General features: G+C 38.0%; 2 protein-coding genes across 2 annotated transcripts; both read right to left on the bottom strand.

Annotated features, from left to right (window-relative positions):
- Nucleotides 1–130: 130 nt before the first annotated feature.
- Nucleotides 131–6,931, bottom strand: LOC118823906 (trypsin-3-like). Its single transcript, XM_036593761.1, has 5 exons — nucleotides 6,801–6,931; nucleotides 6,534–6,696; nucleotides 4,648–4,901; nucleotides 2,718–2,854; nucleotides 131–370 (listed from the first exon to the last, which is right to left on the bottom strand). The coding sequence occupies exons 1-5, from the start codon at nucleotides 6,838–6,840 to the stop codon at nucleotides 221–223; spliced, it is 744 nt and encodes a 247-aa protein (XP_036449654.1). The 5' UTR covers nucleotides 6,841–6,931; the 3' UTR covers nucleotides 131–220.
- A 4,207-nt stretch (nucleotides 6,932–11,138) lies between these two features.
- Nucleotides 11,139–19,437, bottom strand: LOC118823920 (trypsin-3-like). The gene is made up of 5 exons (XM_036593787.1): nucleotides 19,276–19,437; nucleotides 16,966–17,125; nucleotides 14,073–14,326; nucleotides 12,402–12,538; nucleotides 11,139–11,451 (listed from the first exon to the last, which is right to left on the bottom strand). The coding sequence occupies exons 1-5, from the start codon at nucleotides 19,313–19,315 to the stop codon at nucleotides 11,302–11,304; spliced, it is 741 nt and encodes a 246-aa protein (XP_036449680.1). The 5' UTR covers nucleotides 19,316–19,437; the 3' UTR covers nucleotides 11,139–11,301.
- Nucleotides 19,438–20,923: the final 1,486 nt, after the last annotated feature.

Genomic DNA, 20,923 nt, shown 5'->3' on the forward strand with positions numbered 1-20,923 from the left:
TCAAACAAACATTGGATGGGACATGACACCCTGTGCCACCCCACCTCCCCAAATTTACCTATGATTAAAATTGAAGGGGTTGTGTATTTTTAGTTGTACTTTAAGTGGTTAAATGAAACAGTTGCACATATTTAGTTCTTCTTTTGCAAATTGTTTAATCTGTTTTTTGGATATTTCGTGAATTGTTGAGTGATGACACAACACACAGCACCTGAAAGATCTAATTGCTGTTTATGGTGCTGGTGATCCAGGAATTGTAGTTGCAGACCTTGGTGTAGACACCAGGCCTGTTCTTCTGGGCACAGCCATAACCCCAGGACACAATACCCTGCAGCTGACCGTTGCACACGACTGGGCCGCCGGAATCTCCCTGAAGGGGTCAGAAAAAGGGGGGTGTTTATTAGTAAGAGCACAAAAATAATTTCCTTGAAATGAATTGGGCAGACCGTCCGGGACATTCAAATTAGCTGCCACAAGTGGTCACAATGGACATCACTCATACACAGTTCACACAGACTCATATGCTTACAGCCTAATGCACAGCCATAACAGCACAAATCATGAATTTAAGGTGGAACTGCTTTTAAGGTAGCACTGAATTTAAGCTGACACTGAGATTAAGGTAGAACTGCATGTAAATTAGCGCTGAATTTAAGGTGGCAGTGAATTTAACACTAAATTAAGGTGGAACTGCTTTTAAGGTGGCACTGAATTTAAGGTGGAACTACATTTAAAAATGCACTGAATTTAAGGTGGCACTAAAATTAAGCTGGCACTGAATTTAAGGTGGAACTACATTTAAGGTGGCACTGAATTTAAGGTGGAACTGCAATTAACATAGCGCTAAATATAAGGTGGCATAGAATTTAAGATGGAACTCTCTTTAAGGTAGCACTAAAATTAAGGTGGCACAGAATTTAAGGTGGAACTTTGCTTAACATAGCATTAAATTTAAAGTGGCACAGAATTTCTGGTGAAACTCCATTTAAGGTAGCACTAAAATTAGGGTGGCACAGAATTTAAGGTGGAACCTAATTTACGCTAGCACCTAGCAACGCATTACCATCCATTTTGGATACAACAGCATCCACCTAGCAACATTTTAGCAACATTTTAACAAGCATCAACAGTCTTCCACCATTTTAACATTTTAACGCAATTAGCTGGCTTTTTCAAGCCAACTTAAAGGTAATTCACAAACTTTCCTTTCTAGTTACATTTGCATTCTATTTACATTCTGGAGCATTAAGTCTGCACTACTTTTGAATTTTTCTATTTGTTTTAATGTCAAGCAACAGCAAAACATGGCAAAAAGTAAAGGATTCCACAAAACAAGACGTACCTGCGTCAATAACATTTAATCATTAACCCCTTAGCAGCCCTACTTCCCATGGTTCTGTCTGTTCCCCTTCTTTTCCAGACCCTCTTCATCCCAACCCATACATGTTATGTACTGATTTTCTCATAAGAAACTCTCATCACTTCATTTTTTAAAACTTTTTTTTCACACCTTTACAAAATTTCATCTGCTGTTTACACTGTACAGTCATGTGCAAAAATTTGGGCGCCCGTGTCAAATGACTTTTTGGTGACTCTTTATTTTCAGTGGTCCTGTTTAGATGAAATAAACACTGAACAGACTCCCAGTAATCAATGATGCCGCAGCAGTGAATACATTCAGTAGATTATCAAGACACTTTTAATTAACCGAGTAAATTAAATTTGTTTATAATCTGCTGAATTCAGTTGTTTTTCACTTTATTTGGGGTGTCCGAGTTCATATCTGTAGATGTTGACCTGAGAGGTCCCTGAACATGTAATGGAGAATACTGACCATCTCAATATCCTCAACAAGCTGTTATAGACATACTGTTTTGGATAGGGTGAAGGTTAGGGATTAAATTTTGGATTGAGGTTAAGGTTAGTATTAGGATCCAGAATGAGAGTTGAAATTAGGTTTTGGGTTGAGTTTAAGGTTAGTATTAGGTTTTGGGTTGAGGTTACGGTTAAGATTAGGGCCAGGGTGAAGGTCAGGGATTAGATTTTGGATTAAGGTAAAAGTTAGTATTAGGGTCAGGCCAGAGTGAAGGTTGAGATAAGGTTTTGGGTTGAGTTTAAGATTAGGATAAGGTTTTGGGTTGAGTTTAAGATTAGGATAAGATTTTGGGTTGCGGTTAAGGTTATGGTTAGGATTAGGGCCAGGGTTAGGTTTTGGGTTGAGGTTAAGGTTAGGGTTAGGATTAGGTTTTGGGTTGAGGTTAAGGTTAGGATTAGGTTTTGTATTTGCTGGATTTAACATCATGTGGCTTGTGAAAAAGTTATGGCACATTCAGGTATGTTAAACTCAGCAAATAAATAGAAATTGTGCATTAAACACAACTAAAACATCATGTTTAAGTTTGTTCCTTGTAGAGGATGTGTTTGTTCACTTCTTTTCAGTTAGAAAATAGAAAAAAAGGAGTGACATTTGAACAGAGGTGTTTGAATTTTTTGTGATATTTGATATTTTGATTCTAGTTTCAAGTGGGATGACCTGATCATTTTATAACTTATGCTAAACATGTAAACATTGTGTTTTGGGCCATCCAAAGGCAAAGTTTGTTGTCCTACAGGATATAAAATGATTAGTTAAGTTTGAGACAGCTTGCTGTTTGGGAGATTAAAGAATAAAAGCCCTACAATGTCCAAATGACTAACAATCTGGATGCTCTCGTTACCTGGCAGGAGTCTTTTCCGCCTTCTACGAAGCCAGCACAGAACATGTTGGAGGTGATCTCACCAGGGTAGGAGTTTTTGCAAACAGTGTCACTCAGGATAGGGGCATCCAGGCATCTCAGAGTGGAGGGGTAGCTCGCTTTAGGAAGACAAATCATACTGATTAGGAGTTTACAGTGCAGCAAAGCTTACTACATCCTAAGGCTTATTATTCAGTAACTACAGTGACATCAATGCAAACTTTACTCTTAGGCTATAGAAGAGTGTAATTAAACGTTACTTAAAACACCACTTAAAACGTTAAAGGGGCATTTTGCCATTTATTCAAAATTTCTGCATAATTCAAATATTAAGATCTAAAGTTGTTCAGAAAGGTACACAATTGTTCACAACAGGTAAGCTTTTGGCCTAAAAAGTATTGTGAAAAAAAAAAATATTCATGGCAGAGAGTTAAAATAATGCCCAGACAAATTTTTTTTTTCCCCTAGATTTATACTGTTTGATATAATTCCATAAAATATATCCACCTATATATTTTCAACACATATATCCACTTGCATTTAGACACACAGGCCCTAAAAATGAGCACACACAAAATTTCACCAACAGTTTAACAACCTAAAAAAATGCTTGATTTGCAGCTAACTCACCAAAATTATTGTCAGTATCATTTATAATACAAATAATAAAAAGTATGTTATTGGAAAGTAATCACTCTACAAAACCACATTATTGTACCGTCATTGTAAAAAAACAGACATTTTGTTCATTTCACATTTTATTCTTTTTATACCTGAATATGGTGCTGGGAGACTGGTGCTTGATTTCACGCACTGATGTTTGATAACTTTGATACATAAGGACAATGATGTCTTTTGACTTTGGAGTTCCATGATGGCTAGTTACTCCAGCATTGGCTGGCTGCTAACTCACTCACCATAGCAGTGCTAATGCTAGCTTCAATAGCAACAAAATGTTTAGTTTTACAATTCTTCTTTTGGAAATGCTCTTTATAGTGTGCTTATTTGAGAACTTACACATCTCCTCCTTTTTTCGGCTTGAGAAATGACTGACAATTCACTTTTTTCCGCCAAACTCAAAGTTTTCATATTTACAAATATAATGTCATCATCATCATCTTTAACCGCTTAGTCCAGATAGGGTTGTGGTAGCAGTTGGGAGAGCAGAGAATCCCAGACGACCTTGTCCCCCACAATAACAGAACTTCCTGTATTTCACACCCTGTTTATGCATAATCCTAAGAGCACCATGCCTAAAGTAAAGTACGCAGGTGGGGACATCAAAATATGGCACTGCTTCTCTGCAAACGGTACTGAGGTATTACACATTATCAATGGAACCATGAACAGAGTGATGTACAGGGATATTTCAGTCTTATTGGCCAAAAAGGGGCAGAACTAACAAGACAATGACCCCAAACACACAGTCAAAATAACTCAATACTCTTTTCTAAAAAGGTGATGTTTGCATGGCCTAGCCAATCTCTTGATATGAATTCCACTGAAATTTATGTAGGAATTGTGAGTCAGTCAGAGGGACTGTTGTAACCTTGACTAATTGAAGACTGTTTGCCAAGGTAAATGGGCCAAAATTGACCACAATACCGCAAAAAGATTATTTGCTACAGTATCAAAGTTCTCAAACTAATAACTACAGGTTTTCAAGTAAGTATCAATGTTATTAATGTGCAGAGTTTGAATACTTTTTGTTCATATTTGTAAGTACACAGTAAAAATGCAGTGTGTGTGTAAATTTGAAGTGGACATATGCGCTGGAAGCATGTTCAATAACAAAAATGATTGAATACTTTCTGAGTACTTGTTTCCCCTCAATGTAAAAAACTTGCTATATTTGCATTGGAGACATTGTGACCCCTGGTTCACTAAGGTTATTAGAAGTAAGCATACTTACTGCCACTGCTGAGAGTGTTTCCCCATCCGGAGATCAGGCACCATGTACCAGCAGAGGCGCAGCTGCTGGGCAAAGACACAGTGCGCACATAGCTGTTCAGGGTGGCAGCTGATTTCAGCTTGATAAGCATGATGTCGTTGTTGAGGGTGTTGCTGTTGTAATTGGGGTGCCTGATGACCTTGGAGGAAGAGATGAACTGCTCAGTGCCCTCGTTGACATCAATGTTGTGCTCACCCAGGCGCACCTGGATAGACCTGGTAAAGGACAAGAGCGAGTATTTACAACCATACCATGTACAATATACCATATAGCTACCAGCTACTATACCATGTAGGCCATTTCTGTATTATTAAATAGTTGTCTGAGAAAACCAAGAAAAATTGATCAAAATTAGTGTTATATTTACCTAATTAACCTTTATGTTATTATAAATACGTTAGCAAATGGGAGCTTCTTTGTTGTTCTAAATGAAAGGAGCCAAGTCAGTATCCAAAAAGGGGTCAGGTAGGGGGTTGGGGGGTGGAGTGGAGCAGGATAAGGAGCAACAGATAGCAACAACTGAGCTAGAAAACAAAATAAGGCCCAGCAGGGGGCGCTTAAACCTGCTCATGTGCCCTGGAGCTACAGGTGGTCATGGCCCCCATGTGTCTAGTTATGCACAGTGTCCAAAAACCCAAAACCTTTGTTTCTTTCCATTGGAAAGAGAGCAAATAAAGCTAAAGTTTGCTTCTTACCTGCCACGTCCTTTTAAAATTTTCCGTTCCACCTTAAATGGTGCCGCAGTCTCATTCTGGCGCCTCTGACTGCTGTGCCATTTAAGGTGGAACGGAAAATTCGAATAATAAGCTGGCGAATAGGACATCAGTTTCAGCCCCACCAAACCTAAAGTCAGAATCAAACCATTAACATCCATAGATGGTCAAGGTTTGAAATTTGCACTGAACTTGAGAAGAACTTCAACTTGAGCTTATATTTGTGAGCTCTGTCCAGTCTGTCTTGTGACGCTTCTCTAGTGGTTTGTGGTACAGTTTACTCTGTAAAACCATCCATATCACCAAAACAACTGAGGACATGACAAACTGTAGTGGACCGTCTGATTTAGAGGCCTAGGCGGAAATCAGTTTTTGGCCAGGCCTGTGAAAAACTGTGTGTCAGTTTCCAACCACAGCAGATGCAAAGAAGACGACATGACGTAAAATCAGACACATGACTCGACATGAGCATTTTGCCATAGTAGGCCTGATAAAATGTTTATGGTCCATTCATGTCTTACCTTTGCTTTGACGTTTTCACAAAGCCCATTTCAGCCTTTGTGGTAAAATAGCATTGTAAGTACCAAATTCGCAGAAAACTGACAACAACAGTTGCAGTTGACGTCCTCTAAGGGACCGAATTTCACCTTTACACGTACTCAGTTACATCTGTTAACCGCAACTGGACCTTCAAATTCAAACACTGTTGCACTGACAACGAACAGAGCTTGAGGCAATGGCGGACAGCAGTGGTTGCTGTGCAGTGACTGGAGGGCTGAGAGAAGAGGGGGAAGGTTGGCAGAGAGCATAATAATTTGATTGGCCATAAAACAGTGACAGCACTCACAGAAAACAAATCAAATTTCACTGTCCTAAATAGTCAGCATTGTTCATTTGATTGGATAGGCCTGTTATCAATCTGGGTAGAGGGAATAAATACATCAAAGCCAATCAGAGGCCCTGAATAACTCAGGGCCCTTGGGCTGCAGCCCTAGATGCAATAAGAACTGGGACCCCCTGCAAATATTTGTGCCCGGAGGCCTGTAAGTTCATGATCCTTGATTGGGTTGATGCGATTTTGGGTTTATCTCTGCTGTGGTGAGAGGAAAGGAAAGGGCATCAAAAGATACTTACGACTTGTAGCAATGGGCAGCTGAGACCACCCACAAGCTGGTGATCAGAGAGCCTCCGCAAAAGTGATACCCAGAATTCAGAGACACCTGGTAGGGCACTCCGTTCTTTGCGCACACGTACCCTCCGACGATCTTATCATCGTCGTTGTCAATAGGAGCAGCGACTGTGGAGCAGACAGAGGAAAGCGTATGGATATCTACATGTGCATGTATCTGCAAACTCACTGGACAAAAGCCTGGAATATATACAGAAAGTTTTTAAACTTACATGCCACAGAAAAGAGAGCCAGTAAAATGATGCACTTCATGATTGGAGTGACGGCTTGATGCTCAGCATAGAGCTGTGCCTAGAACCTCTACTTTTATACGGTCCCTGTTTTCCCATTTTTAATCCCCCAATTAATCATTAGCTGTCTTGAGAATGCACAGATGGCCAATGAAGGCCATACAATGATAACACATTCCACCGCTATATTGAGTTTATACAAACATTCTGTGCCAACTCACATGGGACATCTATGCATTTCTACATTTCTTTGGATTCCTTCTTTGAAAAACCAAATTCAAAGCTGTCATTCAAGTAGTTTTTTTAAGCCTGCCCCTAAATCACATCTTAAAAAACAAATTTAACTGCTTACAAAAACTACGAATAATATTTCACTTTAAAGCCATTAGTTTCATGTTAATATATTCCCACAATATACAGGATGGTGTGTCACTGAATAAGCACAGTTATGTCTCATTAACATAAAAAATCAGATGTGCTATAACATTTTATGGTTTCATAATTTTTGAACATGAGATATTTGATTGGGAAACACAATATAAAGAAACAGTGAAGCAGTGTATTCATTTCTGTTTGGGGGGGCAAGGTAATGTATTCTTTAATGCCTTGTTGTTCTGCAGTATATTATATACAGGATCAATACAATCTAGGAAGACTGATGAAAGAACAGTAGGACCAGGCCCAATCCCACTTCTTATTTTTACCCCTATCCCTTGTTTTCGAGTGTCACCTTGACCCTTGGAACTGAGCTACCAGGGTTAGTGGTTAGATCTTCCCCTATGAAATGGGACCCTCAAATAAACAAGAGCATTGCTTCATTAACAGCTACTAGCACTGCTCTGTAGGCGACCCTGCCGGTCTGCAGTGACAGCAGAGGAGGGTAAAGTTCAGCTCTTCACTGCTGGGCTTTAGTTACATTTAGGGCATCATACACCTTCAAAGAGGGGGACAATTATTTATTATCGTCCACCCCTAATTCTTCAGTGATATGAAGCTGAAGTCAGATATTCACCAGCTTCTTGTTTGAATTTTCTTGTTCCACCTTAAATGGAGCAGCAGTTTCATTCTGGCACTTCAGGCCTCAGTACGGCTGGACTATTTAAGGTGGAACAGGAAATTTGCTAGCTATCGGCAAACTACTAGCGATTTTTATGTTTGTTATGAAAAAAAGGATCATATTATATTGAAACAACATTAAACTAAAATAATACAATGGTTATCGTAATTTTTAACGGAGAAAATTCTCACATTTGTGGGTTTCTTTGGTCGCTTGTTCAGTTCTCTTGTCGGCTTTTCTTTTTTTCTTATAACACTCTGTTTGGAGTCTCTCTGAAAAACCTCCATTTGGAGGGTCATGTAGCCCTAACACTTCACCCAACCCCTCTATCTCAACAAAAATCGGGACACCCTTCCCCTAGGCATGAACACGCAAAACGGAGGGAAAAGGGCTAAGTGGTAGGGACAAGGGGTGAAACGGGATAGGGGCCCACTCACAACACCATGCACTACAATCCCCAGCATGCACTGCAACACAATATGCACTCCCACCACCCTTCTCCCAAACTAGTCTATGGGACAGTGGTTACACCACAATTCTACCACACCAGTCACATCACCAAACACAGAGTTTCAGCAACCAGTTTAAACACTGAAATTGCTCAGAAATTGACCCCAAGAATGAATGAACTTGCAGCAAAGAAAAGATGCCAGGAGTCTAGTTTAAGCAAACGGGTAGGTTTAAAAGACCTACATGCTGGGTACTTGAATATTTCAAGTTTTCATGTAATGTTTCAAGGTCTATTACGCTATTATTATCTATTATGCTTTTATTTTGCTGTTGATGTTTTGCCATGTTTTGAATAAACAATGGACAGTTAAGGTTATAACAAAAATGTTAATTAAAAATGAAATAAAAATTTGTGAACATGGCTTATGGCTTTGTTGAGATTTTTCAATAGGGCCCTTTCAGTGCTTGATTTCGAAACTCCTGTTCTACATCATGTGCCATGTTCCCACTCCCAGTGTTGTGTTTAAAATGCTTTAGCATAGACCAGGGGTCAGCAACCCAAATGTTAAGAGCCAGTTTGTCCTTTCAACAAAAAATTGAACCACCTTGGAAGCCACAACATTTTATATCCATTTTACCATCTTGTAAATATGTCTTAGTATGTGCTGATGTCCCAGTACAGGCTAAGAAACATAATGTAAACGAAAACGCAGACTTACTTTGCTCTGTTTTAAGCTTTAGCTCAGCTATAGTCGCTTTTCTTACATCTCTGGCAGGAAAGTTTTCCACAAAAGTAGAATAGTTTTTGTAAAACGTCTCTCAACATTCAACTTTTTTACGAGGCTGAGGTCAGCTTGTCATTCGCCAGCTTCTTGTTTGAATTTTCCTGTTCCACCTTAAATGGTGCATAAATGAATGAATGAATGTAATTGCTGCACCATTTAAGGTGGAACAGGAAAATTCAAACAAGAAGCAGACCCGCAGCTTCGCGTCTTTTTAGTGTTCTTGTTGCAGATTAAACATATCAGGAAACCAGCTGAAGTAATTAGAAATTTCTAAACTTCTTAAAGTCTATTCGTCTCCAAATTATTGATGTTCGTCTTAAATCTTTCTCTTTGCCTTTTTGTTAGCTACTAGCTAGGTGAAATTCTTGTCTGTGCTTCTATGTGACCAGCAGTCTACGCACCAACCTTCAGGGTTGAAGGGTGAATTAGCAGATATAGGCTACTTTAACTCCAGCTTTTGAGAGCATTTATTGTTAAAACTGTGTTTGAATGATCAGCAGAGCTTTATTTTACAGCAAAGGAGGATTATTTTATTTTTACGTCGGCAACATGCAGCTCTGGAGTTACATACACAAATTTGGTGCTGATTGAAAGTTTAAAATCCACACTTTCAACACCAGCTCCACTTGTTTAAAAGAGTTACGAGTAACAAATAATTAAGGCATTTAAAGCATTTTACAGCCAAAACCCCAGAACACAATACCCTGCAGTTGACTGATGTACCTGACTGGGCTGCCAGAATCTCCTTGAAGAGGTCAAGAAAAGGGTGTATATTTTAGTAAAAGCACAAAATAAATATGATGTTCTTTGGTTTTGTTGTGTAAGCAGACTGTTTATTAACCCTTAGAAATTAGTGCTGTTGTATGGCTGCACTATTTAAATGTAATTGCCTTAATTAATTAATTAATTATGGCAAAACATGGTAAAAATGTAGAGGATGGTTTTCTTTTCACAAGACAAGAGAGTAACATTTCATCATATTTTAATTATAATAATTAAATCAAATCAAATTACAAACACACATTTGGTGCCATGTCAAAGTTTCAAATATGCCCTTTTGACAATATCTCCACTTGTATTTAGCATTTCTATACCAGTTTCTTATTGACTGAACTGAAAATTTATCGCTGTTGTTGGAAGAAAACCTCTTATCTCCATCTTATCTCCATTTTTGTCATTTTTCAGTTTTTGATATAATTTGAAAATACATGTTGGCCTTTATATTGTTACATATATTGTACATTTCATGATGAATGGACCAACAGAAATGACCCAAAATGACTTGGAAAGATGTCATTGACTTTCATTAAAAGTAAAGTAGGTTTTTTCGTTCTCCTGTAAAGTTACCATTTTGGAGATACAAGGTTTTTTTTTCGACAGCAGCGTAATGCTAACATGCTGGGTGTATTAAGCCATTTGAAGGCAAAATGTGGTTTTATGTAGGATTTGAAATTGTTTAAGGTTTGATGCAGCTGTTTTGGAAATTTAAGAGTAACTATATTACCATGACGACTCGCAAACTGAAAAAGAAAAGTAAGTATACATTCTCTACAGGGAACACAGTTAATCTGCTCATTTTAGTGCACAATTTCCATAAAATGGAAAATATATAACAGAAAATGAAATATGAACTTTTGCACAGGGCAGCTTTTGTGTTTATTTTTCTCTAATATGTCAGATTCAACAAGTAAACTGTGATTGTGTACTAAAATGTGCAGAAATGTGTTCTCTACGGAGAACGTGTACTTATTTTCACTTCAATCAATTTGAATCTTAGAAGAATAAAGGCAAAATTAATAAAAGCCCCTGTCTTTTTGACCTTAGACTGTACAAGAGCCCTCTTGGTGGGTGTGGATAATATCTGCAGTAATGTGGCCTTGGGATAAACACTGTTTGCTCTCCTCTAGAACATGATTAGACTGACTGTTTTGATAAGTGTGCAATGTTCTGCAAAGTATATCAAGTTTAATTCACACTCAGTTCAGTTATTCATCTTGAAGTGTGGGTCCACATATGAGTCCATTACAGTTAAAATGGTCAGATATTTTCATTTGCGCTTCCATACAGCACTCAGTCATGAAATGAGGCACTCACACACATTTCTTTCATTCTTCTGTTACAAAAATGTTTAATCCTTTCCAGATATTTTTGGAAATTTGAGCAATGGCACAAAATGCAACATCTGAAAGATCTAATTGCTGTTTATGGTGCTGGTGATCCAGGAGACGAAGTTGTAGACTTTGGTGTAGACCCCAGGCTTATTCTTCAGGGCACAGCCATAACCCCAGGACACAATACCCTGCAGTTCACCGTTGCACACGACTGGGCCACCAGAATCTCCCTGGAGAGGTCAGAAAAGGGGTTTAGTGATCAGTGAGAGCACAAAATAAATTTGATGTTCTTTGATTTTGTTAGACTATGTATAACTTTTAGGTACTATTACTGTCATTTGGCTGCCCTTTTTTAAACATAATTACATTAAGTAACTAATAAATTATGGCTTTCCACAAAACAAGACAAGAACACAATCAAATTTTAATAATAATAATAATAATCTTCAATACAAACTTGGTGCCAACTGAAAGTCTGCTCTTTTGACAATATATCCACTTGTTTGAATGTGTTACGACTAAGAAAGATTTAAAAGAGGCGTTTTAAGGCGTTTGCTTGTTATTTACAGACATGTGGAGAATTTGTGTTTAGCATTTTTATACCAGTTTTGCACTGATTGAACTGATCATTCTATAACTCATGCTAATGTTGAGAGTATAATGCCATTTGAAGGCAAAATATGTTGTTCCACAGGATATGAAAATGTTTTGAGGTATGATTAGAGGTGAGTGATGTAGCAAAAATATAATATTTGTGATTCTTCAAGAAATTTTCACAGTACAAAATATGACATGATATTTATTTTTTCAGACATCTATCAGTTGGAACTGAGAAAAAAGAAGCCGTATTGCTACATTTAAAAAAAAATACTATAAAAAACTGTGAATATAATGATTTTTATTCAATATCTGACATACTATGTTTCACTAAATCTAGTTAAACAGGACTGATTCGCTCTCTTTATAACAAAACATGCAGCTGGTACTGATAATATCCATGATATGTTCAAAAAAGCATACTGTACTGTGACAAAATTTATCACGATAACAATATTTATTGTTATATTGCCCAGCCCTAAGTATGATACAGCTCTTTTGAAAATTAAAGAAAAACTGTTCAGCAAACTGAAAACAAAGAAAGTCAGCAGTGCTCTTGATTGAGTCCTGATGCTCTCATTACCTGGCAAGAGTCTTTGCCTCCCTCCAGGAAGCCAGCGCAGAACATGCTGGAGGTGATCTGAAGAGGATAGGCACTTTTGCAACTGCTGTCACTCAGGATCGGGATTTCCAGGCACATCAGAGTGGAGGGGTAGTTTGCTTTTGAGAGAAAAATAGAGCAAAGTCATACTGGTCACGAGCACACAGTACAGCGAGACAGAGAGTTTGCTATTACATTAACTTTAACATTGAAATGGCTATAAATACGACACTGTTTTATGATTTCTGAGATAAGCTTTTGGCCTAGAACGTTTTTTTTTTTTTAATTTGCCACTATTTACTATCATCAGCGTGACATATAAACTCAGAAGGCAAATGTAGTTCACAGATTGTTTTCCATATTTACAACAAATCACCAAAGATCTACCTGTTAAATCTGCTTATTTATCTCCACACATACAGTACATTCCTATAATGCAGCAAGTGATGCACACAAACCCTCCTTTGTTAACCCCTTAAAATCCCAGGTTTATTACATAACACGGCTTATTATTCTGTACCTACAGGGACTTCAATTCAAACTAGTTGAGCTCTTCTTACATTGCAGAACTGTGTAATAAAACTTGGGGCCATGGCCATGTAAGGGGCTAATCAGTGGGCATGCAGGACAAGCAGATTCAATTTATATTCTTTTTGTTGTGATGTAAACATATGACAGTGAAAGCTGCCTTCGGCTCGTGCCTGCGACAAATCACAGCTGTGATGTTATTTCGCGATAACACACTCCCTCTCGTGTTCTATTGCTTAATTATGTTCCAGAGTTTTCAGCTGTCACTGTCATATGTTTACATTGCTGAGCAAGCTTTTCAGTTGGTAGATGTGACAGAAGAACACTTAAGAACCTGGAATTAGCCAGAAATGAACCGAATACCATTTGCCAAACGTGTAGTCTGATCTTCAGAGTCTGACCAAATCAGACTGAGCCATAAAACTGCCGCAATATCAAGTTCAGCTCAGTTTTGTCAATTTTTGCAAGATCAGTATTAATGTTGTTTTGTTCCAGCCAGTCTGTAAAGCATCTTACAGCCCGTTTAGTTTGGAGAATGGTATTGGGTTCATTTCTGGCTGATTCCAGGTTGTTTAGCTGTTCTTCTGTCACAGCTGCCGACTGAAAAGCTGCTCAGTGGTGATGACAGTTTGGGAATTTAGTGTCGTCTCATCTTCAGAGTCTGACCAAATCGGCTGTCGGTCAAATGTGATCTTAAAAGTATCCATTTTCTGTTTGTGGCAAAGTAAGAAGTAAAAACGTTCCAATGGCTTGAGCGTCGAAAGTCGTTGCTTAGCAACGGCATGTCAGCGGAGTGATGCAGTGTTTGTGAAAAAAACATGATGTTATGGCGAAATAACAGCACAGTTAGTACACTTCATCAGCTTTCATGGCCGGAACTAACTATTGTATAATTATGTGATAATTGAGACAGGTCTCAGGATTGGTTGGTGGGGCATTGACCCAGTAATTGACCCTCAGATGCTAGGCCTGCCCACTCTAAAATTACATTACAATTAAAAGAAATTGTCAGATTATGACTATGTGAATGTTTGCTGTCCTGCCACTTGCCCTGCAGTGAGACAGAAGCAGTGGGCAAATTATGTTCAGTGGGTTTTGTATTATACATAAGGTATGCACACTTACTTCCACTGGTCAGAGTGTTCCCCCATCCAGTGACCAGGCATTCGGTACCAGCAGAGGGGAAGCTGCTGGGCAAGGACACAGTGCGCACATAGCTGTTCAGGGTGGCAGGTGAGCTCAGCTTGATAAGCATGATGTCATTGTTGAGGGTGAGGCTGCTGTAACTGGAGTGCCTGATGACCTTGGCGGAAGAGATGACCTGCTCAGTGCCCTCGTTGATATCAAAGTTGTGTTCACCCAGATACACTTGGTAAGATCTATTAAAAGACAAGTGAGAGTTAATCTTATTATGTGCCCAGTTTTCTTTAGGAAGGACAGGTTCACAGCATGTCCATACCGTGTAGTTGCAAGATTCCTAGAGGCCTTTTTGTACCATGTTGTTTCAGCATCTGCCCATTGACCTCTATTATGATAACAGATATTTCTGTTCTTTTTAAAGTATGAGGTGTTTAAGGCTACGTTCACATTACCAGGTTGAAGTGGCACAAATCTGATTTTCTGCCCTAATGTGACTCAGATCTGATGTTTTCAGGGCTGTGTGGACACACAAATCTGATCTTTTCAAATCTGACCTAAGCCACTTTCATATGTGGTCCTAGATCGGATATGTTTCTGATTCTTGGCCGTGCAACCTTAACATGACGCTCAGATCAAAATTCATGTGCTTTTTTTCCACCGCGCGTGCGCCATCATTCAGCGTTACCATGGCAGCAGCGCCAAACAGAAGTTAAAGCCTGTAAACGGTGGAAAAGCAACACATCTAAGCTTTTTCACCTTCGTCTCGCTCTAATAATGAAGCTGAGAGCTGATCAGAGTTAATTATCCTCTCAGTGAAGCTCGTTCTGCTCGTTAGTTTGTGCTGATGATGCACGTGATTCATTCACGTGATGTTACTGAGTAGGATGTGCGCATGTGGGTCATTTCAGAACGCTGGTTCGTTCACATTAATGACAGATTTGAATCACTTACCTAAATGAGTGTGAACCATCCTGTCAGAGAGATTGGATTTGAGCAAAAAATCGGATTTGAGCAATGAGGCTTGTAATGTGAACGTAACTTAAGGTATAGTGTGAGCTTCTGTGATGTACTAATAAAAGGAACCAAGTAGGCCTGTATACAGATACACCACAGGGGAGGCTTAAGCCCTTCCCCTCATATTGTGCCCACTTGGTCAGCAAGTATAAAGGCTTTTTTAGCAAGTTTTAACAAGATAAGGCTCACTCTCGCCCTAGCAACAGAGCCTGCGGGGCACCTCCGGTACTACGAGATTCATCAGTATGGAGCCCCTCCTCTGATGCAGTACTGGCCATCTGTGGTTCTTCTCAGTAACTTCGACCTGTCATGTATCGCCGCAGCGGTGGAAATCTCACCAATAAGACATCGATAATCTAAAGAGAAGCAGCTCATTTTTATAACAAGGTCACTTTTGACAATGACCAAACAAGTCAGCACTAAGAGTTTTCTTCATTAGAAAAATAATAGGGATTTATATGAGACACAGTGTAGCAATTCCAGCAGCACTGCTGTGTCTGATCCATTCAGACCAGCGCAACACACATTAACACACCACCACCACGTCAGTGTTGCTGCAGTGCTGAGAATGATCCACCACCCAAATAGTACCTGCTCTGTGAGGGTCCATGACCGCTGAAGAACAGGGTAAAAGGGGGCTAACAAAGTATGCAGAGAAACAGATGGACTACAGTCTGTAATTGTAGAACTACAAAGTGCACCTATATAGTAAGTGGAGCTGATAAAATGGACAATGAGTGTAGAAACAAGGAGATGGTCATTATGTAATGCCTGATCGGTGTATATATGTCAGTTAAATAAAGTAGTGAATAATGCCATGACTTTGCTTGTTGATGACTAGAGTTCAAATCCCAGTACAGATAGTAATGTTGGTGTTTTTGGAAAAACTATGTTTGGATGTATCTGAAACATGATTGCACTGTCTGCCTTCATAATACTGATTGTATGGAGAAGAATTTGTGCCAAATTGAAAAGCAATCATTACAGTAGTTAATATGAAATGCATGACACTACTTTTCCATAGTGAGATGCAGAAAATCCACCATCGACATGTAATAAAGGCACAACTACGTTGCTTTCCACCGTGCAGTACTTTAAACAGCTTTTCCTCATTGAAATGCAATCATAACAGTGAAAGCAGTAAAATATAACGCACACATGACATTACTTTCCCATAGTGCCAAAGCCTCTACTACAATGTTTTCACATTACTTAACCACTTACTTGGCCATGGGGAAAGTTTTAGTACACACTTCTATAACCTAAGAATAGCTCAACCAGTTTGCATTGAAAACCCTGTACTTACTGGGTAATAAGCCATAGTATAAAATATACCTGGGATTTTAAGGGGTTCACATCTTTTTCATATTTAAAGCATATTTGCCTCCATGTAATGCAACCAAAACAGTGAAATGCAATGCACGCATGAGATTTAACCCTTTAAACAGTAACATGCGGAAAAAACATGCCAAAATGAAAAGATCCATTACACTGATTGAACATTGTTTTAAGTACTGCACAGTGGAAAGCAATATATGCCTTTATATTTCAAGGCAGATTGTATTTAGTTCTGATGTGAATTCAGCATTTTGGTTTTAAAATGCAAATCCAAATTCATCTCCTTAGATTGCGATGTACAGTAAATCTAATTTAATTTATAGTCATATTCCCCTTTTTTGAGCTTTGAGCCTCTAAAATGTCTGCGCATGGGCCTAAAACCAAGTCACTACCCAAATTGAAGGATAAAAAGGAAGTCTATGACACTTTTTTTGTAGTTTTGGGTTCATTTTTTTGGGTTTTCCATTGGAGATCAGGAGGAAAAGAACAAGTAAACTAAATATTATCTGAAAAGAACTTTACTTACGACTTGTAGCAGTGGGCAGCAGACAGGACCCACAACTCATTAATCAGAGAGCCTCCACAATAGTGATACCCAATATTCAGAGACGCCATGTAGGGCACCGAGTGTGCTGGGCACTCATACCCTCCGATGATCTTATCATCATCATCAACAGGGGCGGCGACTGTGTAGTGGAGAGAGGAAAGTGTATGTTTATCTACATGTGCATCTGTAAACTCACCAGACAAAAAATTAATCACATGCATCATTTATTTTCTACTTTTTTGGTCACTTATCAAACAGCATCAGTCCTGCCAGGCTGTCCATCCAGACGCTTGCTGTCCATTTTAGTCCACTCTTTTACAAACTAGGTGCACATTTCAGACAGAGTTCATTTCACTCGCTCTGCCAGATTGAGAATGAGGTTTGAGGTCTGGTAATTTTGCTGGGTAGTCAAACTGTCCCTATGTTACATCATGTCTATTGACCCAGTCACATACAGACACCCTACACCTCTCATCCTGGAATGTGGGAGTGTCAATTTTGTTTTATACTCATACATGAAGGAAAAGTGGGCAAAAATGGACGGAAAGAGCTGTCTCAAGGAACCAGACAGGATTGATGCTGTAATTAAGGCAAGGAAACACTCAACCAAGCATTAGCAAAGAAATAATACATGCAGCTATTTTTTGTCTGAGGAGTTTATATTAATTATACATATTAATTATCCATGTTTTTAATAAAATGTACAATCTGACAGCTTTTCAAATAATTAAAACCTATGTCCAGAATGATCACTCCCAGATCATCCCATGGTTTTTATGGGCGCATACCCAGGGGCCCAAGCCACTAGGGGGCCCCCCACAAGCAATTATGACAAAATCTAAACAGCTGTTTTGACTCACAGTGGGAACTTTAATAGCGACACGACCAGAAAATGAACTAATTTAAGCTTTGTCGTAGTGCTATGGTCGTAGTGTTATGTTTTTCCACTTTATCTTCTCTTCCAATAACTGCTTAGTAACCGTTCCACTATTCACCAAGTCAAGCTTTCGGTTTTTCAACAGTATGTTAGCCTGTGAATGTACTTCAGATTTGAAGCTCCAGGTATTTAAATGATGTATCTTATCGCTAAAAGTGAGACCTGATACCCTAAACGAGTAGAGCATGCCCATTTCCATGTCAGCTGTGGCAGTATGCTTTAGCCTAGGTTGCTTGAGGGTTTCATGTTTTAAATGTGCTAGTTTGTACAAGCCCTTGTTATGTACATCTTAGCTCTCTGATTTTAATGGATGCTTTAAAAGTGAGCGTTACAGTGGTTGTTATGTTTATCTTAACCTGTGTTTCATGTGCCAAACACCATAGTTAGTACGCTGCCAATGTGATGCGTCCCAGACCTGATGTGACCGATTACGTTACCATAAATTCATGACCACCAATGCAGGTAACCAGGTTTGGGCCCTTCAAACATTTGTGCCCACTTAATGACCTTAATGGTCTGAGCCTGAGAATTATGAAATACTGAGAAAACTGTATAACATCAAGAATTGAGCTATAGTGCCTATAAAAAGTATTCATGGAGTAAAAACAAATGAGATCTGCTGTGATTTAATGTTCTTTGATGAATTATGAAAACTTGAGGGTGAATACCTTTTATAGGTAGTGTGTAATGAAAATATCGGAGTTCATCATAAGTCTCATTTAAAACAACATATCGCTGTTGTCGGAAGAAAACCTCGTATCTCCAAAATGTAACTTTACAGGAGAAGGAAAAAACCTACTGTACTTTTAATGTAAGTCAATGGAACCAGACCTTTTTCCCAAGTCATTTTGGGTCATTTCTTTTAGTCCATTTATCATGAAATGTAAAGGACAACAGGCATTTTCAAAAGATGTCAAAAACTGAAAAACGACAAAAATGGAGAACATTCAACTCTTTGAAGAACATGTTTGTAAAGCCATAGTGTTGTTTGTATGTCACTCAGAACATACAGATGGCACTGATTTGATAGAAAACAGTGGACACTGGATAGAAGGTAAGAGTATATCTGATCCAATCTATCTTAACAGAGAGAATAATTACAAATCATTAATTACAGACATCACAATGTGCACAAAACCTTTTCCTGATTTCCTGATCTAGTGAAGATGTTCAGAGAATAATGTGTATAAATAAGTATTATATAAAATATTTAAACTTTTTACATTTCATCGAGTTCATTGCACTTTTTTGCACTTTGCTCTAACAAAGAATAAAATCAATTAGAGTACATATATACATATATGTATACATCTATACACGTGTTATAGATGAAACAGAAGTGAAAAACTTACATGCCACAGCAAAGAGAGCCAGTAAAATAATGCACTTCATGACTGGAGTAACTGCTGGATGATCAGCATAAAGCTCTGCCTAATGCCTCTACTCTTACACTGGTACTGTTATTTATTATTATTTTGAATCCACTAATTAATCATTAGCTTCCTTGAGAATAGACAGATGGCCAATGAAGGCCATACAAAGACAACAAATCCACAGCGACTTTAAGTTTACATTACATTTAAAAGAATATTTAATTAAAATATGCACAGAAAAATCTTTATTTTGTTAAATTTTGCATTTTAAAAAACATTCTGCAACTTCAGTTCAGCCTTTTTTTCGTTCCATACGAGTCAATGTGTGCCAACGCACTTGGTACATGGCAGGTCACATCATGGATTTCTATGGAAATGTTCACAAAATGTAAACAAAAACATCCATTTAATTCACACAGTTCTAAAATGTCAAAGCTGTGGTCAGAACAGTTTATCAGTTATGAATTGAAGTTTGCCTCATCTGCTTCTAAACAACATTTTAAGTAAAGAGTGCAGCTGCTTACTTAGCTGAAATATTAACTGGGTATAATTAAAACACAATATACAACAATATTATATTAGAATAATAAGTGCAATTACGATTCATTAACATAAACAATTGTGTAAGGTATATGTGGTATAACTATTTATGATTTAACTCCTTACATGGCCAGGGCCCACTGTTTTTATTACACACGTCTATAACTTAAGAATAGCGCAACAAGTTTGCGTTGAAGTTCTTGCAGTTACTGAATAATACGCCTTAGTATGTAATAAGCCTGGGATTTTAAGGGGCTGATGATTTTTGAACATGAGATATTTAACTAAGAAGCACAATATAATATAATTATATAAAAAAAAAAGATTGAACCTTTATAATGTATTACTCTTATTATACATTGTCATTGTATAAGAAAAACAAACATCTCCAAAATGGCAACTTTTCAAGAAAAGGCAAAAACTTTTTGTTTTTGTTTATGTAAATATATTTTATTCCAAGTGATTTTGGAGCATTTCTATTGGTCCATTCACCAATATATATATATATATATATATATATATATATATATATATATATATATATTTACATAATGTAAATCGTAGCTGCCATGTTAAAATTATGTAGTAAAATAAAAATGTAAAAAAAAATGGAGATGCATGTTTTTCTTTGGACAGTGATGGTATTTTTGGCAAGGTAATGTGTTCTTCTTTTCTTGCTGTTCTGCAATATATTATACACAGGATCAACACAACGTAGGGAGACTGATAAAAGAACAGGAGGCCCACTCAGATTTCTTACATCCACCCACTCAAATAAGGTAATGTTTAACTGTGGAAAATGTGACACCATCTGCAGTGCTTAATCTCCCAGTGTTGCATACGAAATGCTTTGGTATAGACTAACACAGGCCTGTGCACAACTTTTAACGCCCCTGGTCAAATGACGTTTTGTTGATTTCCTAAGTGGAAATATTTACACATCCTCTACAGGGAACATGCTTAGTTTACTCATTTTATAGCACAATTTCTGTTAATTTGCTGTGTTTGACACAATGGAAAGAAAATAAAAATATGTGTCGTAACTTTTGCACCAGCCAACTTTTGATGTTTTCATTTTCCCCAATAT

Source organism: Colossoma macropomum, unplaced genomic scaffold, assembly GCF_904425465.1.
Source record: "Colossoma macropomum unplaced genomic scaffold, Colossoma_macropomum, whole genome shotgun sequence".
Classification (NCBI taxonomy): Eukaryota; Metazoa; Chordata; class Actinopteri; order Characiformes; family Serrasalmidae; genus Colossoma; species Colossoma macropomum.

What these genes read in the sequence shown, in the direction of transcription:
- LOC118823906 (XM_036593761.1), bottom strand. Translation starts at nt 6,840, where the DNA reads ATGAAGTGCATCATTTTACTGGCTCTCTTTTCTGTGGCAT. An exon ending in AAACACTCTCAGCAGTGGCA is followed by an intron (nt 2,855 to 4,647) that starts GTAAGTATGCTT and finishes GTCTTCCTAAAG; the next exon opens with CGAGCTACCCCTCCACTCTG. An exon ending in GCGGAAAAGACTCCTGCCAG is followed by an intron (nt 371 to 2,717) that starts GTAACGAGAGCA and finishes TGACCCCTTCAG; the next exon opens with GGAGATTCCGGCGGCCCAGT.
- LOC118823920 (XM_036593787.1), bottom strand. Translation starts at nt 19,315, where the DNA reads ATGAAGTGCATTATTTTACTGGCTCTCTTTGCTGTGGCAT. An exon ending in GCTGCCCACTGCTACAAGTC is followed by an intron (nt 14,327 to 16,965) that starts GTAAGTAAAGTT and finishes GTCTTTTAATAG; the next exon opens with ATCTTACCAAGTGTATCTGG. An exon ending in GAACACTCTGACCAGTGGAA is followed by an intron (nt 12,539 to 14,072) that starts GTAAGTGTGCAT and finishes TTCTCTCAAAAG; the next exon opens with CAAACTACCCCTCCACTCTG.